General features: G+C 42.2%; 1 protein-coding gene across 4 annotated transcripts in view; it reads left to right on the top strand.

The window, feature by feature from the left end:
• The window catches only part of PLEKHM3 (pleckstrin homology domain containing M3), a 205454-nt gene that overhangs the window by 93325 nt on the left and 96470 nt on the right, over positions 1–15659 (top strand). For all 4 annotated transcript variants that reach the window (XM_050752639.1, XM_050752640.1, XM_050752638.1 and 1 more), the window contains one exon: positions 7941–8134. In XM_050752639.1, coding sequence (XP_050608596.1) covers positions 7941–8134 — 194 coding nt within the window. The remainder of the gene's footprint in view (positions 1–7940; positions 8135–15659) is intronic.

The following is a 15659-nucleotide window of genomic DNA, read 5'->3' on the forward strand; positions in this document are numbered from 1 at the left end:
TTTATTGTGGTAACATTATAGATATATTTTTTCTCTGTTGATCTTTATTCTCCAAATTTTCAGTAATGGGATTATATTACTTATATAATTTTATAAATTTTAACTGTCACATTCTATTTAAAAATATATATATTAAAAATTAACTTTTTTAATGCCTTGGAATCATAATTTTTTTTTTTTTTTAGAGACAGGGTCTTGCTCTGTTACCCAGGCTGGAGTGCAGTTGGCATGATTGTAGCTCACTGCAGCCTTGAACTCTGGTGCTCAAGCATTCCTCCCACCCCAGCCTCCTGAGTAGTTGGGACTACAGGCGCATGCCACCACACCTGGCTAATTTCTGAATTAGTTTTTGGTGGAGACAAGGTCTCGCTGTGTTGCCCAGGCTGGTCTCAAACTCCTGACCTAAAGCAATCCTCCTACCTTGGCCTCCCAAAGTGTTGGGATTATAGGTGTGAGCCACTGTGCCTGGACCAGAATTATTAATGTAAATGATTGTTCTGTCCTGTGATAGATAACTTGAGGGTTTAATGTGGTAAGTGAGGCTGTTTTTCCCCTAAATGCCTTGCACTGCTATATTTTATTCATTCTTCTTTTTTGGGGAAAGAGGGGCTGGAGTCTCGCTCTGTCTCCCAGGCTGGAGTGCAGTGGCATGATCTCGGCTCACTGCGAGCTCTGCCTCCTGGGTTCACGCCATTCTCCTGCCTCAGCCTCCCGAGTAGCTGGGACTACAGGCATGGCACCACCTACACCCGGCTAATTTTTTTTTTTTTTTTTTTTTTGTATTTTTAGTAGAGACAGGGTTTCACCGTGTTAGCCAGGATGGCCTCGATCTCCTGACCTCGTGATCCACCCGCCTTGGCCTCCCAAAGTGCTAGGATTACAGGCATGAGCCACTGCGCCCAGCCTTATTCATTCTTCTTTTTTGAATATAGTATACTTTCAGTAAGTTCAAGGTTCAAAAAGTAAAAGGGGGCATGCGTACATATATAAATAATCTCCTTTTTACTCACCCCATTCTTCTCAGAGGCAACCAAAACACTCCTTTCTCATGTATCCTTCCAGAGATATTTTATATACATGTATTTTTTCAAACAAAAATGACAATATAGTATACACCCTGTGCTTAGAGAGCTTTCCATTTAGATAATAAAACTCTTCCTTGCACTTTTTAAATTATTTCATCATGAATCCTACACACACACACTAATTTGTCTAACAAGTTCTTTTTTTCAATGGACATTTAGATTTTTCCCGTCTTTTGCTATTATAGACAGTAATTCAATGAATAACTTTCTACATAATATTGAATATAATTTTTTTTCACTGATGAACAAAACTGTCTGTAGATAACTTCCTAGATGTAGGTATGTACATTCGTCAGTTTGATGGATAGTGCCAAGTTGCCCTCAATCAGGGTTGTATGCTCTTTGTTTTCACCTTGTAGCTTCCTGTAGTTGCCTCTCTTCTCTTGGTGCCAGGATGTCAGCGGTCACTTCTGTTCTCTCCGTGCTGCCTCTAGCTATCTTTTCTTCTTTTTTTTTTTTTTTTTTTTTTTTTTTTTTTTTTTGAGACGGAGTCTCACTGTGTCTCCCAGGCTGGAGTGCAGTGGCGTGATCTTGGCTCACTGCAAGCTCCGCCTCCCGGGTTCACGCCATTCTCCCGCCTCAGCCTCCCAAGTAGCTGAGACTACAGGCGCCCACCACCACGCCCAGCTAGTTTTTTGTATTTTTAGTAGAGACGGGGTTTCACCATGTTAGCCAGGATAGTCTCGATCTCCTGACCTCGTGATCCACCCGCCTCGGCCTCCCAAAGTGCTGGGATTACAGGCTTGAGCCACCGCGCCCGGCCTCTTTTCTTCTTTATTGACTCTAAGTTCATTGCATTTTAATATGTTATGAACTTAGAAACAAATAACCAAGCTGTAGGAATTATGTCTAAAGCAAGAGTGTGTGCTTCAAAGTTATGGCCCGAGCATTGTAAATTATTCATTCATTTGTTCAACAAGTATTTATTGGATATTTATTGTGCTCACTGTTCTAGGCACTGGGGACATAGTTTCTGCCCTCATGGATGCTCTTATTCCAGTGAAACGAGAAAGACAGTAAAAAAAATACACAAATAGACTGGGCGCAGTGGCTCATGCCTGTAATCCTAGTGCTTTTGGAGGCTGAAGCAGAAGAATTTGCTTGAGACCAGGGGTTCAAGACCAGCTCGGGCAGCATAGCAAGACGCCATCTCTACAAAAAATTTAAAAATTAGCCAGGCATGGTGGCATGCACCTGTAGTCCTACCTAACTACTCCAGAGGCTGAGATGGGAGGATCCCTTGAGCCCAGAAGTTTGAAGTTACAGTGAACTTTGACCATGCCACTGCATTCCAGCCAGCCTGGGCAACAGAGCAAAACCTTGTCTCTAAAATAAAATAAAATAAATTGCACAAACAAGTAACTTTTATATAAATGAAATGTTACTGAACTTCAGTTTTATTTTAAAGTTAAAATCAAATGGGATCCTACGTGTCAGTGTCCTGCTTAATCACATTATAGGTGAGTCATCTTTTGTTGCCTACTTGCTGTAAGATGGAGAAGGGGCAGGAAAACTCTTTTATGGAGTGATAAGCTGATAGAGTATGGTAACATGATTAAAAAATAAGAATTGTGGGCCGGGCGCGGTGGCTCAAGCCTGTAAGGACTTTGGGAGGCCGAGATGGGCGGATTGCGAGGTCAGGAGATCGAGACCATCCTGGCTAACACGGTGAAACCCCGTCTCTACTAAAAAATACAAAAAACTAGCTGGGCGAGGTGGCGGGCACCTGTAGTCCCAGCTACTCGGGAGGCTGAGGCAGGAGAATGGCATGAACCCAGGAGGCGGAGCTTGCAGTGAGCTGAGATCCGGCCACTGCACTCCAGCCTGGGTGACAGAGCGAGACTCTGTCTCAAAAAAATAAATAAATAAATAAAATAAAATAAATAATAATAAGAAGAATTGTGAATGTAAACAATGCTAAAAAGCACAGAGCAGAGTATCCAGGGATCTGAGTTCTGGCTCTAATTCTACCATGACATGACCACAAATAAGTTACTTACGCTCTTTGTACTCAATTTTCTCTTCTGCTAAATACAGGCAATGGATTAGTTCAGTGTTTCTCAAAGTGTATTCCATGGAGCATCACCAGATTCTTTCGTGTTAGTAGGTGTTACACAAAAAGGAGGGCCACAGCTAGGCCAGCTTTACGGGAATTGGAAAAGGGCGCCTTCAGAACACAGCTCAGCAAGCTCATAGCTTAGCAAGAGGATGCAGCGAGGTAGAGAAAGATACCCTTTCTTCTGGCTGGTGAGTGGGGGTCCAGGCTGGATCTTATCTCCCACACTCCCACCGCCCATGCATCCTGTGCAGCACTGAACAGCTGCCCTGTCTATAGTCAAATAGCTTTGAGAAGTGGCTGGGTTAAGCAGGTTTTCTTCGGTACGAGATGTCTCAGTTTTTTTTTTTTTTTTTGAGACGGAGTCTCGCTCTGTCGCCCAGGCTGGAGTGCAGTGGCGCTATCTCGGCTCACTGCAAGCTCCGCCTCCCGGGTTTACGCCATTCTCCCGCCTCAGCCTCCCGAGTAGCTGGGACTACAGGTGCCCGCCACCTCGCCCGGCTAATTTTTTTGTATTTTTAGTAGAGACGGGGTTTCACTGTGTTAGCCAGGATGGTCTCGATCTCCTGACCTCGTGATCCGCCCCTCTCGGCCCCCCGAAGTGCTGGGATTACAGGCTTGAGCCACCGCGCCCGGCCATGTCTCAGTTTTAATATGCAAACATGCTGTGCTTTGAATCTCCAAGGAAAGAAAGTGGTGTGTGGCATACATCTTATTGGACCTCAGAACGACTTTTTTGTGGGACTAGTGTTCCTTGGAACGCAAATTGAGGAAAATTGAATTAGATTATCTTTACTAGTCTGTTATTCTATGAGTCCTTCTTATTCATGTTTCATTCTGATACATTTTCCTCCTTTAATAAAAATAAAGTCCTCACTACCACCACCATAATACCATGTCATCTCCAAATTGCTATCTATGGTTAAACATTCCCTTTGCCCCATTGCGTTATCACCAGGGGCTATTTTTGTGGGGGAGCATACCAGAACACTCTCCCTCAGGATTACGCAAACCTGAACAACATTCAAGAACTTTGTTTTTAAGAGGTGGCTGTCACCAACGTAACAAAAGTTGTATTATGTTTGAATCTACACTGGTGATACTTAATAATGTTCAAGTCAAATGACATATGTGTTTACTTATAAATGTATATGTGTAAATGGTAATTATTAGTTTGTAGCTAATCATAATGTGATTTTGGCATTTTCTTCAACTCCTCCTGAATGTGAGGTAGGGCAGGAGGCCTGTTTCCTCTTGGATTCCTCTCTCTCATTTCTCTTGAATCATGTAGTCTGCAGGGTTGCGAAGAAATAATCAGTTCATAAACTGCGGCATAATCACCGTTACAGTGTTGAGTTCTTATAGCTCAAACTATTCTGTTTATAAGCTACAAAAGCTATGGAAAGAAATTCATTCATATGAATAGAATGAATATCATTAATAAATATTAAATATTATTTGGTAAAATACTAATAGGTCAATACTAATACTAATGTGAATGGAGTGGTATCGTGGAAAAGAGTGCCAGTCCAAACCATTCATTTTTTAAAATAGAGTTTTGAGCTCATTCATGTGCACCTGACTATGAGCTGAATTTTTCTTTACATCAGAATTGGCAGCAGGCTTTTTAGGTTTTTCATAGTTTGGTTGGCAAGAAGTAGGACAGTAGCTCTTAGCTCTTAGTTGGAACATAGTCAGTGTTCACATATAATTCATGTAATATTTATATTAACAAAATACTTTTTCTCACATAAACTTTATCACCTAAGAATATCTTTGGCTTTTGTTCCTGATTAACTTTTTTTTAACATTTTCTTTTTTAATTCGAGTTGAGTTTGAGAGTGCAATCCTCATGCCAGTATAGAGGGTCATTTAGAACTTAGGAAATCAGTGGGGATACAATGCTCTATTTTGCAAAAATAGTATCCCATGCCAGATTTTGAGTTCTCTCAAAAATTCCCTCACCGATTGTTAGTGGCTGATTCTCAAAAATGAGCTCATGCGCTCAGCCTTGCTGCCAAAAATGGCTGAACGTGGTGGGGATTTGTTCACGTACTCAGGCAGCAGCGGTAGCGATGTGCACCGTATGCCTGCTGCTAGTAACAACTGGTGAAGGCAGCGCCTCCGACATGGTTGAAAAGAGCTCTGTTTTTGTTTTTTGTAATTTCAGTTTATGAATACTGATGTCAGTGGCTGCTGTTCCATTTGTCTCACTGCTTTTACTTTCTCTGTAAAAGATTTTTTTCTTCCTTTTGGGCTTAAGTACCACCTGAAGAGAGAAGCCTTTTAAGGCCTGGGAGACTGGCCAGTGCCCTCTGTTGCTCTGTTCACCTACTAAAAGGTAGCATTGTTAACCTAATTCAGCAGGGCCCTGACTCCATATAAACACTGCTCAATAGAGCCAGGAAGACTAATTGAATTGTACAATACATCATTTTTTAGCAACAGTTTCAAGTGGGTTGTACTTCATTTCCCAAAACACCATCAGTCTTTTCCTCATTTTAAGATATTTAAATATCGCAAATATTTAATCATGATAAATAAAATATTTAAACCCAATTCTTTCTTTCCCACCGAACTGTGGGCTCTTATACCTAAAGACAGGGCCATGCTTGTTTTATTCTCCACTGGATGCCTAATGCCTGCTACGGTATCTGGCATGTACCTGTGTCTATTCATATATGCCTCAAAAATAAAAGTGAGGAATAACTGTTATTTCCAATCTGGTTAGATAGTTGAAGATTTTGGCTAATTCTAGTTGCCTCTTTGTGGCCTGGATTTTCAGAGACTGTAAACTTCTCTAATTCTGTAACTCTAACTCTGCAGGATGCTATAGGATCACACAACACAACAGGTACCTCAAAAATAATTGCTTATAAGGAAAAAAATTAGATGTTTATTTTTTAAATGATGTATTTTTTTGCATTCCTATAAAGAACAAAAACTTTGATATAAGCTTTGCAATATAAGAAAATGGTCATATTGAATTCTATGTTTATGTACAAGAAATTTATAATCAACATATAATAGCCATATATTTAATTATCACATATACATACAGAGGGGTTGTTATGTTTGTTTCTGCCTGTTGTACTCTCTTCTGTCCCGCATTTGTTCAGCAAGTGAATATCTGTTTATCTTCTACACTCAGATCCAGTGCCACCTGCTTTGCCAACCCTCTCCCCACCAGGAGTGTTGATTTCTCCCTCCTCTAAGCTACCAGTGGGCCCCATCCATACCTCTTTTGTAGCAGATGACAGGCTACATGCTGCATGTTTCATGCGGTTTTGTTTTAAATATTTGTCTCATACTAAACAGTGAGCCACTTGAGGGTAGGAACTGTATCCTATATATCTTTATTAATGTACTTCTAGCCTAGCATATGAAACATAGTAGATTTTTTATTTTCTTTTTAATAAGCAAAGTTTTTTATTTTAATGTTGAATTCTAACCTTGCTCCTAGAGAGATTTTAATGGGAACTTTTTAGAGAGGTTTTACTTTCCATAAATAGAAACTGAGCCAACTTTCTATGTATTTGTAGCCAATCTACATCTCACTATCAGTGATTGATATGTACAGATTCTGAAAAATTACCCTCACGTTATGCATTATTTAAGCCACTCCCTCTGTGTATCTGAGACATTGTGTTTCCATGTACTATTTATTTCTCTGATGACAATGACATTATAAAATGAACTTTCATAGTCTTGTGGATCACCATGGATTACCACTCGAGGTGGATACAGAATTGGATGGATATATTGGCTGGAGTTAGCCCAAGTTCAAAGTTGTAATAAGAGCAACTCCTTTCTGGTCACTGAAGCAGGATATTTGAGCTTGTTTGCTAGTCAGTCAGATTATTCTGCAAATGATATCCTTTTATCCCTCTTGAATGTTGTAATATGTACATGATTTACTCTTTTTTGTTTGTTTGTTTTTTAGACGGAGTCTCGCTCTGTTGCCAAGGCTAGAGTGCAATGGCATGATCTTGGCACACTGCAACCCCCACCTTCCGAGTTCAAGCAATTCTCCCACCTCAGCCTCCCAAGTAGCTGGGATTACAGCCATGTGCTACCATGCCTGGCTGATATCTGTATTTTTAGTAGAGACGGGGTTTCACCATGTTGGCCAGGCTGGTCTCGAACTCCTGACCTCAAGTGATCTGCCTGCCTCAGCCTCCCAAAGTGCTGTGATTACAGGCATGAACCACTACACCCGGCCTTGATTTGCCTATTTTTTAAGTGGCTACTTTTTAAAAGTCTTATGGAATATTCATACATATATATGCACATATAAATCTATGTCATTTTTAAAAATCTGGATTTATATTAAGACAGTCTTCTTAATTAATTCCTTTTTTATTTTGAAATAATCGTGGATTCACAGGAAATTGCATAGACAATTCAGAGAGGTTCTGTGTACCTTTCACATAGTTTCCTCCCTTGGCTACATCTTAGGCAACTGAGGTACAATATCAAAAACAAAAACAGCAAATTGACATTGGTCTAATGGGTCAGTGTAATGGCACCATACTGTGCCCTTCTATCACATATGTTGGTTCCTATAATCACCACTGCAGTCAAGATGCAGAATTAATAAATTCCTTCCTAGCTTACAGTTGAATGTCTGGAAGAGAGAGAAGTCAAAATTTACATTTAATTCTACTACAGACTTTTTCATTTGTCTGTATTCAGAAAATAATGGTATTCCTTTGATATATCAGCTATGGTTCCTAGTTTGAGCAAGTGTGGAGAGCCAGGTGCTTCTCCAGGACTGACTGACAACGCTTGTTTTATAGGTGTCGAAGCAGGCCAAGGAGTTTCTGGAGTATGTGTACGAGGAGCCGCTCATCGACATCCAGCAGGAGAACGCCATGCTGTACCACCACGCAGAGCCGCTGGCCGCCGTGCTGCGGCTGCGGCAGCGGCTGAAGTCGCTCCGAGCCTATTTGTTCAGCTGCCGGGCAGCGGTGGCAGAGGATCTCCGCCGCAGGTAAGAGTCATAAATCTCAGACGGCTCCCGTTTGTTTTTCTTTCCCGCCCATGGAGGGTGGTGAGATGATCTCCAAAGGGCCTTTCCAGCACAGACCGCCTCTAATTCTGTGGCTCTCCCTCCGCCTCTCCACTGCCAGCCTCTCTCTGGGCTCATCTTTTTACTTTTTTTACTCCAAGGTCCCCATTTGGTTAAGCCAAGCAAAATGAAAATAACATTCACCGTTACTGAAGGCTTTCACCCATGGATCGAGTGCCCAGGACGGTGAAGGCTTCTCTTACCAATATGTTAATTTGAGATAATAATCATGGAAGTATCTATATTGGTCACTTATGTAGTATTTTATACTTTTTCCAATTTCAATTCCTGTTTCTCATCAGCAAAAAATAAGCATGTTTAAAATTGTTCATAACTAAAAAGCATTTTCAATGGAAAATAAGTAAATGGTTATTCAAATTTTATTTTATTTTATATATTTATTATTATTATTATTTTTAAAGAATATAGACAGAGACTCATTCTGTTGCCCAAGCTGGTCTTAAAATCCTGAACTCAAGCGATCCTCCTGCCTCAGCCTCCCAAAGTGTTGGGATTACAGGCGTGAGCCACTGTGTGGGCCTCAAATCTTATTTTCTGTGCAGAAACAAATACCCAAACTTGGTCAATGATGCAGGCAGTAGAGCTATAATTAAAATGCACAGGCCCAGGATTCTGCCTTTTCATCTTACCATGGGTGCAGGCTGCTTTCCCGTAACTTAGTTAGCTCATAGTTCATAGAACACCAAGTCCAAAGCAGGCTCAGATCCTTAAAGTTGAAACTAAAATGTGCCTGCTCTCATAAAATTCCTTTTTTACAGACAGATTTTATAGGCATTTAAAGTCTCACCCTTGGCGTATACAAACTAGCTTATACTTGAAATAATTGTTGATGGCGTTCATAAGTCTCTAAAAATACCTTTTAATTTTTTTTGTTTTAATAGAAATGACCAGCCGCATGCATTAGTCATGTTAATGTTTTTGGAGGTAAGCCTACCTGCCTAAGAACCTTTGGAAAGTATTGAAGTGATGGAGTTTTGAGATCCAGTTAGATCCAAAGAAACTGACATAACCCCAGGCATCTAAAAAGAACTAAATGTAGATAGTGAAGGATATATAATATCTAGACTAGCTCTCATAAAATAATAATGAAAAGACAGCTGCCATAAAGCAAAATACTTCTCAGTGGTAGTCATTCTATTACCTAGTTGTTTTTCAGAAAGCACAGAAAGTGGTCAGGATTTATTCTTATAAAGTCTAGGCATATCTTAATTTTAAAAGATCAAGGCTTTCCTTGGAAGGCAGTAGAATTATATGTCTCAAACTAATTTACCAACCAAACCAGATACAAGATTTTTAATGTTCAAAGTATGTTCTATTATTTTCAGTACCTTTTGGCTTTGCTCAGAGCTTATTTTTCTTGTGCCTGTATTTCTAGACAATATTAAAATCTGTACATGGGAATCATGTTAGATACCTTTGTGGTATAATGTTTTGCTCTGCTTAAAATATGCCAAATCAAGGCACACATTTAGAAATTAAATAGAAGGTCCTCTCCTCATTTGGATGACTAAGAATCTCTACTCAATTCCAGCAGTCTGGTGGTTTACCACCATGTACTGTGCCTTATGGCCAGACCACCAGGAAAAAGATGAGAGTTCTAGAAACAAGGCACTCCCAAAGCTATGAGAATGAAGACAGCATTTTTCCCCTTCATTCTCCCTTTTCCCTATATTTTTCTTTCCTGGACTTGTTCATAACCATTATATAATGCAATGCCTGGCACAAGGTAGGTGTTCAGTAAGTACTGAATGGCTAGATGGAGGGAGGGATGGATGTATATTAAGCGTCACTTTAGACCACTGAGTAATGGCTAGTAGCCCAATTTTGGGGAGGGAATCATCTTCAGGGTCTTCTTTTTCTTACCTTCTTATTTTTCACTTAGCATAATGTCTGACCCATCCAAAACACTGAAAAATAGTTGTTGAGTGAATAAGCAAATGAATGAAGGAGCCATCAAATCAGTCCAAAAAATTTTAGATGGTTCTGTTTCTGAGATAACTCTCAAATCTTTCCTCTCCTGTTTACTTCTTTTTTTTTTTTTTTTTTTTTTTTTTTTTGAGACGGAGTCTCGCTCTGCCGCCCAGGCTGGAGTGCAGTGGCCGGATCTCAGCTCACTGCAAGCTCCGCCTCCCGGGTTCACGCCATTCTCCTGCCTCAGCCTCCCGAGTAGTTGGGACTACAGGCGCCCTCCACCGCGCCTGGCTAGTTTTTTGTATTTTTTTTTTTAGTAGAGACGGGGTTTCACCGTGTTAGCCAGGATGGTCTCGATCTCCTGACCTCGTGATCCGCCCGTCTCGGCCTCCCAAAGTGCTGGGATTACAGGCTTGAGCCACCGCGCCCGGCCCCTCCTGTTTACTTCTAATACACTACCCTGGTTGAGAATCTCAAGGCTATTGCAGTGTCCTTCTAACTAGCCTAACATTTCTTCCCTCTTCAATCCAACCTTTGCGTTAAATTATTTAAAATAGAAGTATAGAATTCAAGATCTGCCTAAGTCTAACCCAGTATATTGTTCTACTCTCAAATACCCTGCCCTTCCGGCAAAAATTATTACTTTGCTCTCAAGGCATTCCCTTGTGGGAATTAAATGAGTCCACACAACTGAAGTGCTTAAAACCGTGCTTGGACATAGTAAGCACACAGTAAATACTATTATTGCTATTAATATCACTTTCTTATCCTAGACTGTTCTTATATTTGACTTTTAAAATATCTGATAAAATATTGCACTTAAAAGCCACCCCCTGTTATTCTCTCTACTAGAATTAATCCTCTTTTCCTGCTGCTATGTCAAGAAAGGAGTGAGCAAGGGAGAGTCGGATGGAACGCTAGCTGGGCCCAGGCCTGTAGTTTCTGCTTATACAGTGCATGCTTCTCCATGTGACCGCTTTCATAAAATGGGTGGAGGTGTCTCCCTACGAGCCAGCAATGAGACATTGATTCCTATGGAAACTGAGGAAGCACTGCTTTATTTTCAATTTTGTTATTTTGGATTTCCTATGCTTACATGTTGTTAAAATATTATTTAGGGTTACCATTTCTCTCAAACCTGAGGCAGAGAAAAGTGTGCTGGTAACAAGTAGTACTTTTACAGTTTTTGAGGGAGGAGGTAAGTTGAGGGGGCTGGTCTTGAATTTTTTTAAATCTTTTTTATTAAAAAATTTAAAATATAATTTTTAAAAATTGTTTTTCTAGCCACTAAACAACCAGGGATGATTTATTTTGAAATATGACTATTTAGTGAAATAACCTCCAAGAGTTTTGCTGGGGTGTCCATACTTCCTGCAGCCAGGCCACACTTTTTTTCTTTGAGACGGAGTTTCACTCTTGTCACCCAGGCTGGAGTGCAGTGGTGCAATCTTGGCTCACTGCAACCTCCACCTCCCAGGTTCCAGCAATTCTCCTGCCTCAGCCGCCTGGGTAGCTGAGATTACAGGCATGTGCCACCACGGCTGGCTAATTTTTTTATTTTTAGTAGAGACGGGCTTTCACCACGTTGGCCAGGCTGGTCTTGAATTCCCGACCTCAGGTGATCTGCCCACCTCAGCCTCCCAAAGTGCTGGGATTATAGGTGTCAGCCACCACACTCGGCCAGCCACTCTTCTTTTTTTTTTTTTTTTTTTGAGACAGAGTCTCACTCTGTTGCCCAGGCTGGAGTGCAGTGGCATGATCTTGGCTCACTGCAACTTCTGCCTCCTGGGTTCAAGCGATTCTCCTGCCTCAGCCTCCTGAGTAGCTGGGACTACAGGCACCCGCCACCACACCTGGCTAATTTTTGTATTTTTAGTAGAGATGGGGTTTCACCATGTTGCCCAGGCTGAATACGACTTCTTAAAAACAAAGTTAGTCACCAATACCTTTATATGTAATGAGTTTATCCAAAATCAATATCTATGGCTCCCTTTGTTTTACCTGAGGATACAACATCTAAAGTGGGGGAGTTTAAACACTGAGGTGAACTTGCTGGACTTAACTAATCTTATATATCCCTGATAGAAATTAAAAGAGGGAGGAGTTGATGGGGAACAAAAAAAAGCAAGAGAATCTAGTTCTTATCTAGTCGTAAAAGGCATTCTCTTCCTGCCTGGTTTTTACCTCAATATGAGAGTGGCCATTAATCTCCAGCAAGTAGGCCCAACATGCCGAAGACCTGTCAGCACCATATAAACAGAATAAAGCAAACTGTTAATATTGCTGTCGTGAGAAAACTGAAAACAGACTGATTAATTGTATTGGCGCTCGACCGCCAGGGAGCCAGCTTTGGCCGTCGCCTTATTAGGGAAGTCACAGTTTGCTTTTAGGCCTTTCATTATGATGGCTGTCCGGTTTTCATCCTCACTGTTTTTGTTATTGTTGTTAAATGAACGCCTTGTTCTTGAACCCATGCTGCACATTTTGACTGGCAGGGGTGATTAGTTTAGAAAAAGTCAGTGTCCTCCCCGAAGCTTAAAATGTTTACAGTGCTGACAATTCACTGTTTCTGAGGACTCCCAGATGGCGGCCCTGCTGAATTAGTTCAAGGTCTAGTTAACTTTTCATGAGAAGAATTATTTACAGTGTCCACACATGAAGGTGCATGAAGAACTCTGTGGAAAATCTGGGCATACATGGCAATGTCAGGACACATCCGGATCGGCAGCTGTTAGGGAAATGTCTGGGAGGGACGTTAAGAACTGCTAGGAAGAGCCTCAGCTCTGGCTGAACACGGGAACGGCAGGATATGTCACACACAGGAGCAGTAGAATGTGTCGCCTCAAGGCCAGATTTGGCCAGCAGACATGTTTTGTTTGGCCTTACGGGGATGGCCCTACAAAGTTTTGAAATTGTGAAATAGTTGCCAACTTTAAAAAATCAGGCGTTTTCATGCACACACAAAGTAAAGCTTTCTGGTTTCTCTTGGGAAATGAGTTCTGATTACACAGAGCTTCCCTCATTCTGCGTAGCAGAGATCAGCTTTAGACACTCGACTCTCCGCTTTGCCGTAACTTCTTCTGCTCTAGTTTGTCTCCCCAAACCCAGTGCCACTTGGCATATAACACATTGCTGCCCTGTTTTTCTCATCTCCAGCCCATTTAATTCATTTATCATGGTTCCCCCGGCCTAGGCATTTAAGGTTTTAACTCCAAGGCCATGTAATTAAATATTAAGAATAGAGTTTGCAGATGTCTCAGATACTAGATCCATAACTCAGTCAGGAAGTCCATCTCAAAGGATGCCGAACGTCTAGATGTGGTTCTGTCAAAAGACAGACATGAAGAGGCTTGTAGAACTAGAAGAAATAACACCAGGTCGACTTCAAAGTTCCTCAGAAGATGGGTTGGGGTGTTCTAAGGCTTGGGCTAGGCCGTTACAACGCGCCCCTCCGGCAGTTGCAGTCCAGTGATTTGAGGGAGGGACCATTACCTGGAGCAGCAGCCTCACCACAGAGCTAAAGATTAGAGCTGGGTTACCAAGCCCAGGTGGGGCAAACTGAGAAAAAAGAAACAAGTGAGGACACAAATGGAGGTGGTTTATTAAAAACCCTGAGTTAAGTTGGACTGCCTGAGCTCAGAGCGTATTTCTGTCTCTGATAGCTTTCAGAGCCAGTTTTCTCACCTGGAGACAATACCACCTCATAAGGAAAGTGCGAGAATTCAGGGAGTTAATGCCCAGAACAGAGCAAGCTCTCAGGACATATTAGCTGCTATAACTCTTATTTTAAGCAGATCATAATTCAGGAGGAGCCAGGAGGTGAACAGGGGAGAAGAGGCAAAAGGAAGATGAGCCTGGAGGCCTCCAAGAGCCTGGGATTCAGGGAATTGCCATGCCTTTCTGTGCAGAGCACACAGCATCAGTAGAAGTTATGAGATGCAGACTCTGGCCCATCAGTAGTGATCCACCTGGATCCTTTAAGGACCATGCCCCTTAATCCTCCCTCCCTGCTTCTAGCATATTTAATTAATGTCATACTCTGAGTTTTTTTTACCTGCCCTCTCACTAAAAAAAAAACCTCTCCCCTGTTCGTACTACCACCTAAGATCCCATCTTAAGCACTCAGAACTGTCTCCATTTCCCTTTTGCCCTACTCACTTCTGACGTGGCCCCTTGCAGGCTGACTGTGGATTGCACTCTTCTCTGACACCTTGACTTCCTGAGGCCCTTGTTTCTTTGGCTTCCTGGGCATTGTTGGTCACCATTTCTCCTAGACCTCCTTCTCCCTGTCCTTCTCTGCACTCTGTCCTGTCCGGGTCTCCGCCTTCTCCTTGCCCTCACTGCCTCCACATCCTCCTCCAGCTCCCTAATACTAAGAATACCCAGCACCTCAGCTGCCCTTCTGCATAATCCTCCAGCCTTGACAGCAGCCAGTGTGGCAACTTTATGTGAACTGGCAGAAGGTGCCCCTTTCTCAGGGCACTTGGTTTTTTGTTGTTGTTTTTTTGTTTGTTCGTTTGTTTGTTTTGTTTTTGAGACGGAGTCTCTCTCTGTCACCCAGGCTGGAGTGCAGTGATATGATCTCAGCTCACTGCAACCTCCACCCCCCAGGTTCAAGCGATTCTCCTGCCTCAGCCTCCTGAGTAGCTGGGATTACAGGCATGCGCCACCACACCTGGCTAATTTTTGTATTTTTAGTAGAGACAGGGTTTCACCATGTTGGCCAGGCTGCACTCAAACTCCTGACCTCAAGTGATCCACCTGCCTCGGCGTCCCCAAGTGTTGGGATTACAGGCATGAGCTGCTACACCGGGCCTTATCAGGGCACTTTGTTGTCATCTGCAGGGACAGAGTCATGGTCCCTCTGTAAATCGACACTGACTATAAGGTGACAACGTTTGGCCCAGCACTCTTCCTTGAGGAGATCACTCACTAGTTTGTTATGTCCAACTGCCTACTGGACATCCCCACTTCAAATTGAAATTATCTTTTCCCTGAAAAATATATCCATGTGGGCCAGGCGCAGCAGCTCACACTTGTAATCCCAGCACTTTGGGAGGCCGAGGTGGGTGGATCACCTGAGGCCAGGAGTTCAAGACCAGCCTGGCCAACATGATGAAACTTGTCTCTACTAAAAATACAAAAATTAGCAGGGCGTGGTGGCAGGCACCTGTAATCCCAGCTACTCGGGAGGCTGAGGCGGGAGAATCGCTCGAACCTGGGAGGTGGAGGTTGCAGTGAGCCGAGATTGCACCACTGCACTCCAGCCTGGGAGACAGAGCAAGACTCGACCTCAAAATATATATATGTGTGTGTGTGTGTGTGTGTGTGTGTGTATATCCATGTGGTCAGGTGTGTTCAGTTAATCATGGCATTATTGCCTTATTTTCCCCTAGTTTGAACCTTGACATAGTTCAAAAGTTTTGCTTTAAGGTTCTCTAAGAGCCAGTCAAATTCTTCCCTTATTTTTCATTCCCATTGCCATCCCCCTTGTCTCTACTCTCATCACCTTATT

The sequence above is a fragment of the Macaca thibetana genome, chromosome 12 (genome assembly GCF_024542745.1).
Source record: "Macaca thibetana thibetana isolate TM-01 chromosome 12, ASM2454274v1, whole genome shotgun sequence".
NCBI lineage: Eukaryota > Metazoa > Chordata > Mammalia > Primates > Cercopithecidae > Macaca > Macaca thibetana.